Raw genomic sequence first — 14,769 nt, forward strand, 5'->3', positions numbered from 1 at the left:
GCAAAATGTGGAATAATAAGAAATAAATGAAATTGATAGTTTGGAGAACTATAGACAAATAAACCAAAGTGTAAATGGTTCACTTGATAAACGCTGCTGCAGAAGTGATGAGCTCCTCATGTCTCTTCTCTGACTAAACAGCAATGGAGAGAAGTTTCACAACTCTGATCTCAGCATTGAAACAACAACAAACAAAATAAGAACAATATTCATTCCTTCATGATTTCGTGCTTTGCATCCAGATACAGTAGTAGATCTCAGAAACTGTTGTTCGTGGCTTTAGAGGAAACTGCAGGAAACCTGAAAGATGAAAAAATCAGGAGATGCATTCAAAGACATTGGGTTTAAAAATCTAAAAACTACCAAGTTGCTTTGTGTCTCATGACTCTGTGCATTTCTTTTTTTACTAAATGTACAGTGTCAGTTTGCAAAAGGACAAAATAATATGATCCAATTTTTTCAGTTTCTGGTTGTATCACGTCCTGGGGCTGATTTTTGTTTTGTCACAAGAACAGAAACCAGAATGTGATGAGCTCTCTGCTCCAGTAAATATTAAAAAAGCAACGTTCAAATATTCTCCATCTTTACTGCACAGAAGAAAAGACACGGTTCACTTCACCTCATAAGTGAAAAAACATGTCTCACCTCCAAGTCGTCAGTTTTCACATCATAACTGTCGTTCTGGTTTATTGAGAGGTTTTACAACAAAAATACTGATCTCCACTAAACTAAACTAAAACTAAACTAAATTCTGCCCTTTACCCACCACCACACATTTGTATTCAATTGCTGCCAGATGACAACACTGAGAGTGTAGACTCTGTAGAAGTTTTTTTGGCACCTAACTGAAGGACAGTAACCGTTTCCTCGTGTGCACTCAGTTCACCCTCAGTGTAAATCTGCAGCGAAGGACTCAGACTTTGAAATCTTCTGTTTTTGATAAGTGGTTCCTCCTTGGACGGGTTTTTGTAGTTACCGTAGTTACACGTGACACCGTTGAAAACTAATCTGAGCTCCCAGTGTTTTTAGAAAAAGTCTCTTTTTTATTCTCAGTATAAAGCAGCAGCCGTGTGTGGACTCTGTCTGTTCTTAATAGAGTTATTAAAAATGGCAGCTCCTCGTCCCAGTTGTAACTGTAGCTCCTCCCACAACGCCTCACCTGTCCGTATACACTAACATTAACCGTGCGCGTGTGTGTGTGTGCAGTGAGTACTACTTCAGCCTCGACAACCTGGAGCGAGACTTCTTCCTGCGGCGGAAGATGGACCAGGAGGGTTTCCTGCCCGTCGGACTCATCGCCAGCTTCCACAGGGTTCAGGCTCTGACCACCGACGTCAACATCATCCTGGAGGTGAGGAACGCAGCTATGGGATGCAAATGAAGATGGTTGTCATGGAGATTCCTCTGTGCATAAATCACAGTGATTGAATCTGTCGTGCCGGGATGAGACGACACGGATTCAGGACGATTTTCACACAATTCTGTTGTTGTCGACCAAGGTTATTATAGTTTTCATTAGTTTTTATCTTTATTTAGTTAGATTTTTCTTTAAATTTCAGTTTAGTTTTAATAAGTGAAATAAATGATTAAGCAGTTTTAGTTTAGTTTTTATTTTTGATAGGGTGACAAAGGTCTGACGCATTGTTAACACACAGTGAAGACAGTCAGACTGTCCTCTTTTCCAGACCCAGTAAACGGCTCCGCCAACGTTTTATCTTCCTTTTCTTTTTTGTGTCTGAGCGAAAGACCCTGAGCGTCACACACAGCGCTGTAGTAGCTGTGATTGACAGTTTGTTGTGACACTTCTATGGACGATGATTGGTCGGGGTCGTATTTGCCAGGCTCCCGACTAAGACACGACAAGAATTTGCACCACTGTGCTAATTTAATCTGACACCAGGCCTCCAGACATGCATTTTTTTCCAGGAGCACAGTTGCCCCCTAACTTAAAATTGTATGAGAGCAAGCAGAAAATTTAAAGGCGCACGCTGTAAATTGACTTGAAAAGCAAATATTCACATTTCCTTTTCATTAATGATCCTCACATACATTGACCTGTCACCTGTAATGACAGAATACAGATTCTTTGAGTCTTCTCTTCCACATTTCATTAGTGTTTAAAAAACAAACAGCAAATTTACTGGTTGCACATGTGCAAATAGATGAAAACTTGACCTCATTTAGGGGCAGACTGGAGCCCTGGTCCCTGGACACGGTGAGCATCGTTAAAGACAAAAAAGAAAAGAAAACGTGGAGTCTGACCCTGGTATAATGCATCACTATTTTATTGCTCAGTCTGGTGTCTGAAGGAGCGGAGTGTAACCAGGAGGAGTGTGTGCAGACACTGACCTCGAGGAGCCGTGATAAGAATGTAACTAACCCTCCTCCTTGAGTCAGGCTGGACCTGGGTCTGAGTTATCACCTGTCAGACTCGGGGGTCAGTTTGTCATGATACCAGAGTTTCCACAATTCGATACTTATTCAATACCACTATTTAAAAAAACAAAACAGAAACTACGTGCTTCTAAATTTATATACTTTATTAAAAAAAAGTTTAACATCAAACTTTCTTGTATTTAAGCTCCACTGAGCTTCAACAACATGTTAAAATGGTAAATCTGGCTCAACACAGAGAGTAATGTAATCGTTACTTTTATCCTTCAAGTAGTTCAACAAATTAACTGTTGTTTTCATTCATTCAGTTTCAGGCTGTTTTCACACAGACTGCTGCAAAAATTACACAATGTTTCATTTTTCAGTTCATAAGTGTCGCCTTTACATACGTTAATAAAACATTGGTGATTAAAAAGACAAATTAGCTTCATCAACCTCATCACCTCCCTCTCTCTCTCTCCGTCAGGCTCTGAAGGACAGTAAGGAGGTGGAGGTGATCGACATGAAGATCCGTCGGAAGGTGGACCCAGAGAAGTGGCCTCTCCCGGGCCTCAACATGCCCAACCACACCCACACCGACTTCTCCCAGCTCATCAACTGCCCCGAGTTCGTCCCCAGGCAACTGACAGAGGAGCCCCGAGGTGAGCGACGTCACCGACACCGAACCGTTTATTTATAGTCACATCAGCTCAACTGGAGGCTACTCATGTTCAATTCACACATTACTGACATAATGACAACCGATTATGATTTACACATTCCATGCATGGAAAATTTATTTCCCCTGCAACTTAACTTATATGGTTTTATATAGGTAGTCCTTATGATAAGTGTTGGTTGATTAGAAGGAGAAACTTCAGTTCACTCTTAATCTGCTGTGATAGATAACTATAATAAAATGCAAAGGCTCAACGTTTAGTAAACTGATATAGTGAGGAACAGGAACAAGTACATGTGGAATAATAATAATACTAAAGAAATTAAATTGATAGTTGTAAGCAAACATGTTATGAAGGATTTTATTTAGAGAACTATAGACAAATAAACCAATGTGGAAATGGTTCACTACTTGATAAACGCTGCTGCAGAAGTGATGAGCTCCTCATGTCTCTTCTCTGACTAAACAGCAATGGAGAGAAGTTTCACAACTCTGATCTCAGCATTGAAACAACAACAACAAACAAAAACAATGTTCATTCCCTCGTGATTTGCGCTTTGCATCCAGATACAGGAGTAGATCCTAAAAACTGTGGTTTGTGGCTACAGAGGAAGCTGCAGGAAACCTGAAAGATGAAAAAATCAGGAGATGCATTCAAAGACATCGGGTTTAAAATGAAAAAAAAAAAAGTTAAGGAGAAGTGAGTTTAAGTTTAGCTTGAAGTAAATGTAGTAATATAACTAATCAATTTAAACTGAAGAAAAGCAAAACAAAGGACGTGTTTGGCGTAAACTAAATGGGGTGATTTTTTCATTAATGATGAGAGAGCTAAAATCATCATCATCATCATCACATCTTTATTGCAGACTCGTGGTCCATTAAAAGAAAGGAAAAGTACAAAACAAAGAGACACCGATTACTAAAATAATACTATCAAATGTACAAATGATTTTAAAACAAATTAATTTACAGGCTGTCATGCCACTGAGTAGCGAGTACAGCTCTTAAGATTGGTTGGATTAGCCGTCTACATTTATCTACAACAAAACAGGCTCAGAGATAAATGAATACACAGCTCTTCCTCAGCCTAAATTTACTGCATTGGCAGGTTGTTAGATTTTGACTTTTCAGACTCAGTAAGAGACACATTTCACCGTTTTCAGCTCTGTCACAGACAGTTTGTCATCTCTCTTGTCGTCGTGTTTTTCCGCTGCAGGGTCTCCCAGGTCCTCCACACCGGTGAAGCAGCAGAACAGGACTGACTTAGACACCTCCAACCTCAAGACGATGCCCAAGGGTCTGTCGGCCAGCCTCCCGGACCTGGACTCGGAGTCCTGGATCGAAGTGAAGAAGAGGCCCAGACCTTCACCGGCCAGACCCAGGGGCAGCGTGGAGAAGGTGAACAAGTTTGACAGAGATGGAGACAGAGCTCTGTTGAAGTCTTTGAATGTTCATGTTAATGATACAGAAACCAGTCAGTGCTCATCACCATGCCACCCACTCATTGTGTCATTATATATTTTATTATTATTATTATTATTATTATTATTATTATTATACAGTATACTTATGGCCACTGTGTGAATCTATGAGCTCCATGAGGTCAAATAGAAATGATCCACTCCTCTACCCAGATTATTGGTCATTATAAAACTTGTTCAAAACAATTAGTCAATGAACCAATCACATATTTTAGACAGACGCCGGTCTCCTGTACTGGACCGGGTCTGTTCAAAAGCAGCTGGTCAAACAATTAGTCAATGAACTGATCAACAACATGTTTTATAATCATCAGAGGTTTTTTTTATTTCAACAAACGTCTCCAGTGTGAAGATCTGCTGCTTCAGTGTGAATAGAAATAATGACAAAAAAAAGTTCATCATATTTTTTTATTCCTAATCCAAAGAACTTCATCGTCACTTTTTAATCATTGAACCTTTTGTTTGTCGTTTTTTTAGTTTTATAAAAAGCACTGTTTGTCCTCCTCATCTTATATTTTTTTTACTCACTGCATCGTTCTCCATTTGTTCATTTCCCTCCATCACCGCCTCCTCCTCCTCCTCCTCCTGCTCCTGCTGGTTGACTGATTCAGGCCCTGTCGTTCCAGCAGCAGCCGAGGGAGAAGGACGACGTGGTTCGCTCCCCGGTGCCGCAGCCTGGCTCCTCCCCCTCCGCTGCTACCTCAGGAACTAAGGTTTGTGTGTTTTTTATAAAATTAAAACCTCTCCACCCTCCGAGAACCCAAAAAAAAATATTTCTGCAACTCACAGATTTTCCGTTTCTTTTCGTTTCCTCAGGAGGGAGCGGAGCAGGACGAACCCGAGGAGCTGGACTTCATGTTCGACGAGGAGATGGAGCAGATGGACGGACGCCGCAACACCTTCACCGACTGGTCGGACGAGGAGACGGACGGCGAGATCGACGACCACGACGTCAACAAGATCCTGATCGTGACGCAGACGCCGCCGTACCTGAGGAAGCACCCGGGCGGCGACCGCACGGGGCACCACACGTCGCGCGCCAAGCTGAGCAGCGAGCTGGTCAAAGTGATCAACGACGGGCTCTTCTACTACGAGCAGGACCTGTGGGACGACACGTACGAGCCCGAGTACGCCACCATCAAGGTGAGCTCGCTTCCTGGACGGGAGGGTCACGTTGATGTGTGTGTTTGTTTTGGAACAAACTGCTTGCTTTATATACAATTTCAGCATTTATTTGTGTGTTTATTTTGTGTTTTTATTTTGATAAGCTTCTGTTAAAACTAGAAGTGACGTAACGCATTAGGGGCACAGGAGGTTATTTGAACAATGGCCGATCGGTGCCGGGTGTTGCTGATTGAAGTCGTGTCGTGTCTTAAAAGTAGACGTTGGTTTGTTGGAAATTTGGATTTAGTTTAAGGAACAGAAATAAATCTTTTTGTTTATCAGTGGAACCTCGTTTGAACATTAACTTCATTGCACGCGCCAAAGACGTTGATCAGCAACCGTGACTTTGTTTTTATTTGGGTTCAGGAAGAGGAAGGTCACAACAGATACATGAACGTGATGGAGAATTAAAGCTGGAAATTATATTTTTCATTTCATGGGGCCTTTAAACAACTTAAAAACAAGATTTGATTTAAATCATTATGAAGTTTTTGGTCCTTTTTTTCCCCTGAAATACAGTTCATTGCTGATGAGTTCAAAACGAGGGACCAGAGATCTTTGATTTGATCGGTTTTTGCTTTATTGACAAGTAGAAGACATGGATTTGGTTTTATTGTCTTTATTTTAAATCTGACCGACCAAAGTAGATACTATTCCTATATTAATACTACATGGTAATAGAAAGTAAACTGAAAAAAGCAAATTTTTAATACTTTTTCAGTAAATAATCAACACAAACAGATAAATTACAGTTTTTTTTGGTTATATAAAACAAAAAAAACTAAAATCAGGAGCATCAGAGTCTGAGAGTTGAATAAAAACCTTTATTGAGGTGCAACTTCTTCTGACAGCTTCCTCATTGTCGTCTCCAGAGGACGAACACGTCGATTCCTCCTCACTTGGAGCTGTTTCTGGACATGGAAACCCGACACAGAACAGAAAGTTTTTCCTTTTTTTTTGTTGTTTTTTTTTGTTTTTTTGTTTTGTTCTGTTGTCATGGCTCTGGCCCATTGTAGCTTTGTGTGTTGAGCTCTGATTGTTGTGGGACCTTCACGTGCTCGCCGGCACACATCCAGTGGCGTGGGGAACACCGGCCGCTTGTTTATAAATAAACCCCAGCGTCCCGGGCCTCGGCCTGAGGGGACGTAGGGACGGGCTGCAGGGGGCCGAGGACCAAGATGGACGCTCAAAGATCTGAGGACACGTGGTGGGATGAAGGAGCGAGTGTGAGTTCGGTTCATCTGTTTTTTTGTTTTGTTTGTTTTTGAATTTTGTTTTTTATTTTTTAAAGAAGAACTCACAATAGTTTGTCTGTCGCTCCTGCAACTTGTGGAAAGTTCAGGTGTGTGTGTTGGTGTGAAGCCGGTGGGTCGGCCGGTGGGTCGGCCGAGTCAGAGCAGGGAGAGCAGAGACGTCAGACATGAGGGTGAAAAGGTTTTTAGCCGCCGTGTTTTGCTGCTGCATCTCGGTGTCCAGGCTGCTGCAGATGAGGTCTGTCCATCAGACACTTCTTCTTCATCTTTTTCTGATTTGTAAAGACGAGTTTCATCAGTGTGTGATTGTTTAGTTTGGGAGAATTTACTGATTCTGTGGAAACACTCGGCTTGTTCCCATCGCAGCCCTCAGATCTGTTCTTTCTGGAAGATGGAGAGTGTTTGTTTGTTCTCCCTCCCGTTGTCATCGTCGTCGTCGTTGTCATCACATTAACTCTAGATCTTCTTCTGTTTTTTGTTTTTTTACAGCAAGAGGTGGAGAACTTCAAGAAGGTCCACCTGATCAGCCGCGAAGAGTTCGACTGTCTGACCCCCGAACCCCCGGTCGACCCCAACCAGGAAGTTCCTCCAGGCCCCCCCAAACCTCAGCAGAGTAAGGACACACAAAAACAAGGCCAACGTGCATATATATAGATATATAATCAGCTGTATGTGTTAACTTGGGATATACAGACGAACTGGAGTCATTTTTTTATTCTGAGGTGATAATGAGGTTATAATGAGGTAAAACTTCGAAAACCTTGAACCAAGATGAAAAACTATTTGCTTGTTTAATGTGAGAAACAATAAATTTCTGCCTCCTCAGGCCTCTGACGATTGGTCAATAATACTCTTCACTGACGTATGACCGGAGCTCACAAGTAGACAATGCAGCAGTTTAAGAGGTCATGAGCTAAAAAAAACAAAAAAAAACACTGGTGAAACACAGTCAGCATTTCTCAGTGTGGACGTTTTCTTGTCCTTGACACCACGACCACGTCCCTGCAGAACTGATGGACCTGATAAATAGTCCTAATTATAACAGAAACATGATTTTGTCTGGGTAAAATCACAAAACAATCCGTTTCCGACACAGATCTGTGAGGAAAACAAGTTTTAAATATGTCTAACCACCTTTAGCTGAGTCAGTTCACTGCAGCTCGTTTATCAGTCACTTCCTCAAATTCTCCCGTCAGGATTTTTTAGCAGACAGAGTGATTTCTCTTTGGCTCTTTTTCGACAGGTTCTTTGAGAGTCCAGTCAGAAAAATACACAACATGAATCATCAGCTGTGTTTGTAGGTTAGAGGAGGTCAGTGGTGCTGAAGTGCTGAACTCCTCCAGACACTTGAGGACCTCAAACATCTCGTGATGTAACACACTTAGACTTGGAGATGCTGTAATGATCCCTAAGGAAATTCAAGTATCCAGTAGCGCAAACACACATATATCATAAGGGCTTAGAAGAGCAATATGTATAAACATATAAACACAGAAAAGTAAGAAAAATATATACTATATACATCGTTAGGCAATTAGAGCGTCTAGCTCCTTTTTAATTTAATGCAGCCTCACTTTACTAAACCATAAATACCAGGCGGAAAACACATCAAGACAAAACTTTATTTACTTTGTCCTGGTTTTCAGCTGCTGCTCTCGACTCTTTGTTTTTCTGGCCGACATTAAACGGAGCCTTAAAAAGTCATACATTCATATTGATGCTCCGCTCCTTCAGCCATCAATCCTAAACCATGTGGACTCTTTACTGAGGAATTAATGAATCAATATCACTGATGTCGTGAGATTAAAAAAAAAGTCCCAAATCAATTTGACAAAAATAGAAGTAGCTTTTTTAATTAATTGCATCATCACATAGTTTTTATTAACAGGCAACGGTGCAATTTGATTTCAATGCTGTGTAACAAACAGCTAATTTATGAACTTTATGTACTCTCTTGAAGGTAAATGACACATTTCTACATGTGTTAGTTGGAAAGTTTATTTTTAAAAGTTGCTGTACACTGAAAATGGCACGTTTATTGAGTTTTACACCATCTTCCTATAAGGTATTTCAAAATAAAAGCCCTATTAAAAAAATGCGCTCATAATTTGGAAAGAACACAGGAAGTATTGGATTTGTAGTAACATCGTTATGCAGTTTAAGGCAGCAATGAGGCTCTGGTCACTATTTTATAATAAAAAGAAAAATATTTATAAAGGTCATTCAATAAAATGGTATTTTATTGTTCATTGTTTACTCCACTAGGGGTTCTGCATTAGATTATGTCTTATTTTTTCAGGATCGCTGAGATCAAACTTTCCCTGTAACCCGTCTCTTCTCTCTCGTCTTCAGTTCCCACAGACGCTCTGGCGAACAAACTCTTCGGCGCCCCCGAGCCTTCCTCCATCGCTCGCTCGCTCCCAACTACCGTGCCTGATTCGCCCAACTACCGCAGTGCCCGGACGCCCCGCACGCCTCGCACCCCGCACAGGAAGGACGCGACCATGACGCCGCGCTTCTACCCGGTGGTGAAGGAGAGTCGGCCCGTCGACGCCAAGGTGAGCGCCGCTTAGGAATCAAAATCAAGACGCCTGGTTTTTACCTGAGTGTTTGGATCGTCCACTCTGACAAAAAGGTTTAATGTCTTTTATTTTATTTTTCCAGACGCCCAGGAAGAGGAAGACCCGACACAGCTCCAACCCGCCCATGGAGTGTCACGTCGGCTGGGTGATGGACTCCAGAGAGCATCGCTCACGTACGGCCTCCGTCAGGTGAGACGCCGCTCTGTCGTTCAAAAGTATTCTGATCCGATCTGGCATAATGGATCGGATCAAATTGGGTAAAAATGGGTTGGTAAAAACGGATTCTGAGATCGGATTTGATCACGTAATCCAGTCTTGGTTTTGAATCAAACTCTCAGTTTGTGTTGTTCAAACCTTTTTTGTCGGATCACGATTAAACTTTGAACTAACCCTAAGCCCTAACTTTGAATTTGAAACACATGGTGAAATATTCACAACGTGAATGTTAATTTGAGTAATGAATACAGTTTTTGCTTTTTTTTATGTATTTGTTGTGGCTCAGATCAGGTCTGGCTGTTTAAAAGACATTGAAGAAACAAATAACAGCACAGAAAACAACACAAACAGCCCATTTACAGATAAATCCACTCTGAGTGACCTCATGCTGCTGTTCTACATTTAACACTCATTATCTGGATTTGGTAATCTAGAAAAATGTATATCTGGATCAGATTAATCCAATCCAACTGGGATGATTATTCGATCTTGTGCTCAAATTGTTACAGTCAGGCATCAATCAACAAACTACTACAACTACTAAAAAAAGTAAAGTAGAAATGGATTTCATGATCCTGGATGGAAAAACAACAGAATTAAAAATCCAGACCATTTTGAACAACTGGGCCCAGGTGACTAACTCCTCTTCTTCCTCTCTATCTCTCTCTCAGCTCCAACGCCAGCCCGTCAGAGGGCACCCCCGCCCTGGGGAACATCGGCTGCACGCCTCAGTCCCTCCCCAAGTTCCAGCATCCATCACACGAGCTGCTCAAGGAGAACGGCTTCACGCAACACGTTTACCACAAGTACCGCCGGCGCTGCCTAAACGGTGAGCAGAAACACACCTCCTTCTTCTATCATTTCTACTATCATCATCTTTTATTCTTCTTTTAAATGACCTCTTTCCCTCCGTCCAATCACAGAGCGAAAGCGGCTGGGAATCGGCCAATCACAGGAGATGAACACGCTCTTCCGCTTCTGGTCGTTTTTCCTGCGAGATCATTTCAACAGGAAGATGTACGAGGAGTTCAGACAGCTGGTGGTCGAGGACGGGAAGGAGGGATACAGGTAAAAAACAAAATAAAGTCCACTCTCTGAAGTTAAAATCTGGATTTACAGCGAGTTATTCTAATCCAATCCAATTTTTATTTATAGAGCACATTTAAAAACAACCAAGTTGACCAAAGTGCTTTACACAAAAAACAGTGAACAAAATCAACATTCAGTAAAAACGCACAACAGATTCTAGATGGATGAACTGAATTTGACTGTGTGTGTGTTGCAGGTACGGACTCGAGTGCCTCTTCAGGTACTACAGCTACGGTCTAGAGAAGAAGTTCAGACCAGACATCTTTAAGGATTTCCAGGAGGAGACCATGAAAGACTACGAGGCCGGTGAGTTCACGGCTGCTGTTTTAGTTTCTGCTTCAGTTTTTCTCCTGTGACGTTAGAAGAAAGTGACTTTATGAGGTAAATTAGATAAAAGATAACAAAACTTGAAAAAAAAACACTGCACATAGAGGCTGCAGCAAAGGAATGAATGACTTTAATACCAACAGAGAGAATCTGCAACAGGTGAAGAAATCAATACGCAGCCTTTTGTGAAAAGCACCATTGTGGTATGTTATGTTTGGATACAGATGCCACAAATTCCAGTTTAGACCAGATAATGTTATTTTAAAAAAACGTTTTATTACTTAAATTACAATGAATTTAAAAAAAAAGTCTGGCCTCCTGATGTTGGAGGGACCAAACACCAGATGTGAATATTACAGGATTCAACTGACACATTATAATTTAGATTAATTGTATTATCATATTAGAGCATATTAGAATAAAATAGAAAATACTATATACTATACATTTACACAACAGAAGCTGTGCTCAAAGAAAATTGAACCTGTTCTCACTGATTGAGATGTTTTTATGAATTAATGATTTTCTGTAGATGTATCCTGAAAACTGACTCCGTATGTGTGTGTGTTGTCTTGGCTGTTCCCAGGTCAGCTTTATGGGCTGGAGAAGTTCTGGGCCTTCCTGAAATACTCCAAGGCCAAAACCATGGAGATCGATCCCAAGCTGCAGGAATGTCTGAGCAAGTTCAAACGCCTGGAAGATTTCAGGATCGATGTAAGGAGAATTTTTTTTAATCAAAACTTTGTCCTGAAACTTTATCTTTACCTTAACTTTAACTTTTAAACAAACAAACCTCAAAACAAAACATGGTACATAAGATACATTTTGATTTAAATAATGATACCTTCATGGCCTGAGTCATGTGACCTCAGACAATAATATTAGTTTCATATATGTTCAGTAAAAGAACATAACCAACGCAGCTATAACAGGACATAATAACTTGTATAGTATTTTTATCTCAATACATTAGAATATCATGGAAGTAAGTACATTTGCATATAGATGGGCCAACATTTCCATATTAAAAATAATATTTAAGTTGGTCTAAATGTATAAAATCTTTGAGATACTGAACTTTTAGGTCTTAATCATTACAATTAAAATATATTAAATAAATAAAGACATGAAACGTTTCATTCTGTGTAATAATGGATCTATATAATGTCTTAGTTTCACTTTTTGAATTGAATCATGATAATAATGATATTGATATTATTATTATTATTATTATTATGTATTAATGGATATTTACATTTCAAACCTCCGCTCTGCTTCTGTCTCCTCGCAGCCGGAGGCGGAGGAAGGAGGACGCCGCAGGAGACACTCGTCCAGCGGCGACGGACGCCGCCGGCACCCCTCCCTGCCCTCCAGTCGGCCCCACAGCCAGGCCGGCCACGCCCACGGACACGGCCACGGACATGGACACGGACACGGCCACGGGCATGCCCACGGCATCGCTCCCATCGCCGCCGCCACCGCTGTCAAGGATGATGCCAAACCCACCTCCACCCCTTCCTCCTCCTCCTCCGCTGACCCCCCCGCACCAGATGCCAAGACACTGAAGTAACGCCACAAACACGGATCAACTCAACCATCGTCTGCAAGTCGCCGGCTTCTCTCTGCGCCACAGGAGGGAGGGAGGGAGGGGGGAGGAGGGGGAGGGGAGAGGGGGGGCGTCCAGCTCGATTTCTTTTTTCTATCACAACTTTTGATTTGAAAAACGAGGAAAAAAAATACAAACACTTAAAATGACTCGGTGTATTAATTAGTTTGAAGTTTTGGAGGATAAAGAACTTCTTGTCTTAACGAGGCAACGAGTGGAAGAGGCATCCAACTCTTTACTTTTTAGTTTTTCCTCCTGTGCGCCCCCGCCGGTCCACGCGGTGGATGGTTCTGGTGGCGATTTACTCTCCTGGAATAATTTTTTTTTTTTTTTTATAAACGTTGACCCCCCTCCCTCTCCATCACTGGGACCCCTCCCCCCCTTTCCCCCCTCCCCCTCTTGCTTTGATGATCATCACTGTCCTGCTGCTGCTGGCTGATATTCGACTCGCCCAGATCTCAGATTAATGATTATTATTTCGTCGGCGTGCGGTTGGTTGGTTGGTTGGTTGGTTGGAGACTTTTTGGAAATAGTTTGATCAAGACTGAGCATCTGATTTAAAAGACTGAAAAAAACAAACAAAAAAAAAAAAACAAAGGGGGGGAGGAGGAGGGAGGAGGAGGAAGCCAACGAGCTCAACTCAGCTTCAACCGGACCAAAGTGGTTTGAACCGAGCGACTGACGTTTTCCATCCACGGAGCTGAACATGAGACAATGGAGGGTTGGGGGGCATGAAAGAACCAAATGATTAAAAAAAAAAGCAGGAGGAAAAAAACAACAACAAACAGACTTGTACCCCCCCCCCCCTCCTCCCCTCCTCCTCCTCCCTCCCAGTATGATGGACATGATCATTGAAAGTTGCCTTATTTTAATGGTTTTACTGCTTCTAACTTGTGCCCGCCACCTTATCGTCTGATTGTACAGCATCCAAGTCCTCCACATCATCTGGTCAAACCCCTCCCACCCTCCAACACACACACCACCCCTTCCCTCCCTCCCTCCCCCTCCCTCACCTTTCCTCTGAGCTGTCTTCCAAGTGTCATTTCAGTCTGTTACAAGTTTCCAGTAACTCTCTCTTCCCTGTTTTTTTTTTTTTTTTTTGCGCGTCGTGGCTTTTTGTGCTGAAACATGTCGACCTGGTTGAAGTTTGACCCCCACACCTCCCCACCCCACTTCCACGCCCCGCCCCTCCCCCCCATCTCCTCCTAAAAGAGGAAACAAAACACTTGATGAGTGAGGGAGGAGTCGGGAAGGGACGACCCTGCACCTCCCACCACGGATCAGATCTCCTGTTTTTTGTGTGTGTGGGGGCTTCCTGACTTTCTCCCACCCCCCCTCCCTGTCAGACGAGCCGCATCCATCCATTCATCCATCCGCTTGACGTCATCCATCCATCCGTCGACATCAGTGACACTACAGGACTGGAACCATCATCATCATCATCATCAATCTGGATTAACTTGAAGAAAACCGTGGTTGTGAGGAGGAGGAGGAGGAGGAGAGGGGGGGCTGTCGCTCTCTGACGCAGGTGCTCTGGGTGGAGACGCCAACGAGGCTCAGAACTTTATTATTTCCTTTTATTTTATTTTTTATTTTTATTTTGGCCTCAGACGACTTTCGCCGCTGTTCACTCGGCTCGACTTCGCTGCTTGTTGTTAATGAGGCCGACTGGGCCTCGGGCGCTTTTCCGCCTCTTCCCCTTTTTTCCTTATATATTATATATACATACATATATACATATATAAAAACACACACACACACACACGCATACAGAGAAGATACACACTTCAGTTAACAGGCATGAACACTTGAGAGGCGTAGGAGTCGCACACACCGGTACAGATGTAGCAGCGTGATGAAAACCTAAAAAGGAAAAAAAAACCTCCAGCGTCTCGCCTCGTCGGAGTCGGAGGACAGGAACATGTACGACTGCGTTGTTCGTTTACACTCCGTTGTGTTCAGCCGTCGCTCTTCCTGCAGCGACTCGGCTGTGTGGATG

At 42.3% G+C, this 14,769-nt stretch overlaps 1 protein-coding gene across 3 annotated transcripts in view; it reads left to right on the forward strand.

The window, feature by feature from the left end:
* larp1 (La ribonucleoprotein 1, translational regulator) overlaps window positions 1-13,471 on the forward strand; it is a 51,296-nt gene extending 37,825 nt beyond the window's left edge. For 2 of the 3 annotated variants that reach the window (XM_085797136.1, XM_085797138.1), the window contains 13 exons: window positions 1,207-1,351; window positions 2,861-3,035; window positions 4,269-4,450; window positions 5,145-5,246; window positions 5,350-5,676; window positions 7,440-7,563; window positions 9,303-9,508; window positions 9,615-9,721; window positions 10,420-10,577; window positions 10,672-10,816; window positions 11,034-11,143; window positions 11,751-11,878; window positions 12,456-13,471. In XM_085797136.1, coding sequence (XP_085653262.1) covers window positions 1,207-1,351; window positions 2,861-3,035; window positions 4,269-4,450; window positions 5,145-5,246; window positions 5,350-5,676; window positions 7,440-7,563; window positions 9,303-9,508; window positions 9,615-9,721; window positions 10,420-10,577; window positions 10,672-10,816; window positions 11,034-11,143; window positions 11,751-11,878; window positions 12,456-12,734 — 2,188 coding nt within the window. In that variant the 3' untranslated portion in view covers window positions 12,735-13,471. The remainder of the gene's footprint in view (window positions 1-1,206; window positions 1,352-2,860; window positions 3,036-4,268; window positions 4,451-5,144; window positions 5,247-5,349; window positions 5,677-7,439; window positions 7,564-9,302; window positions 9,509-9,614; window positions 9,722-10,419; window positions 10,578-10,671; window positions 10,817-11,033; window positions 11,144-11,750; window positions 11,879-12,455) is intronic. The other variant, XM_085797137.1, reaches the window with a different exon arrangement.
* The last annotated feature ends 1,298 nt before the right edge of the window (window positions 13,472-14,769 follow it).

Source organism: Trachurus japonicus, chromosome 14 (assembly GCF_045865225.1).
Source record: "Trachurus japonicus isolate A0001 chromosome 14, Traja_1.0".
NCBI classification, from domain to species: domain Eukaryota; kingdom Metazoa; phylum Chordata; class Actinopteri; order Carangiformes; family Carangidae; genus Trachurus; species Trachurus japonicus.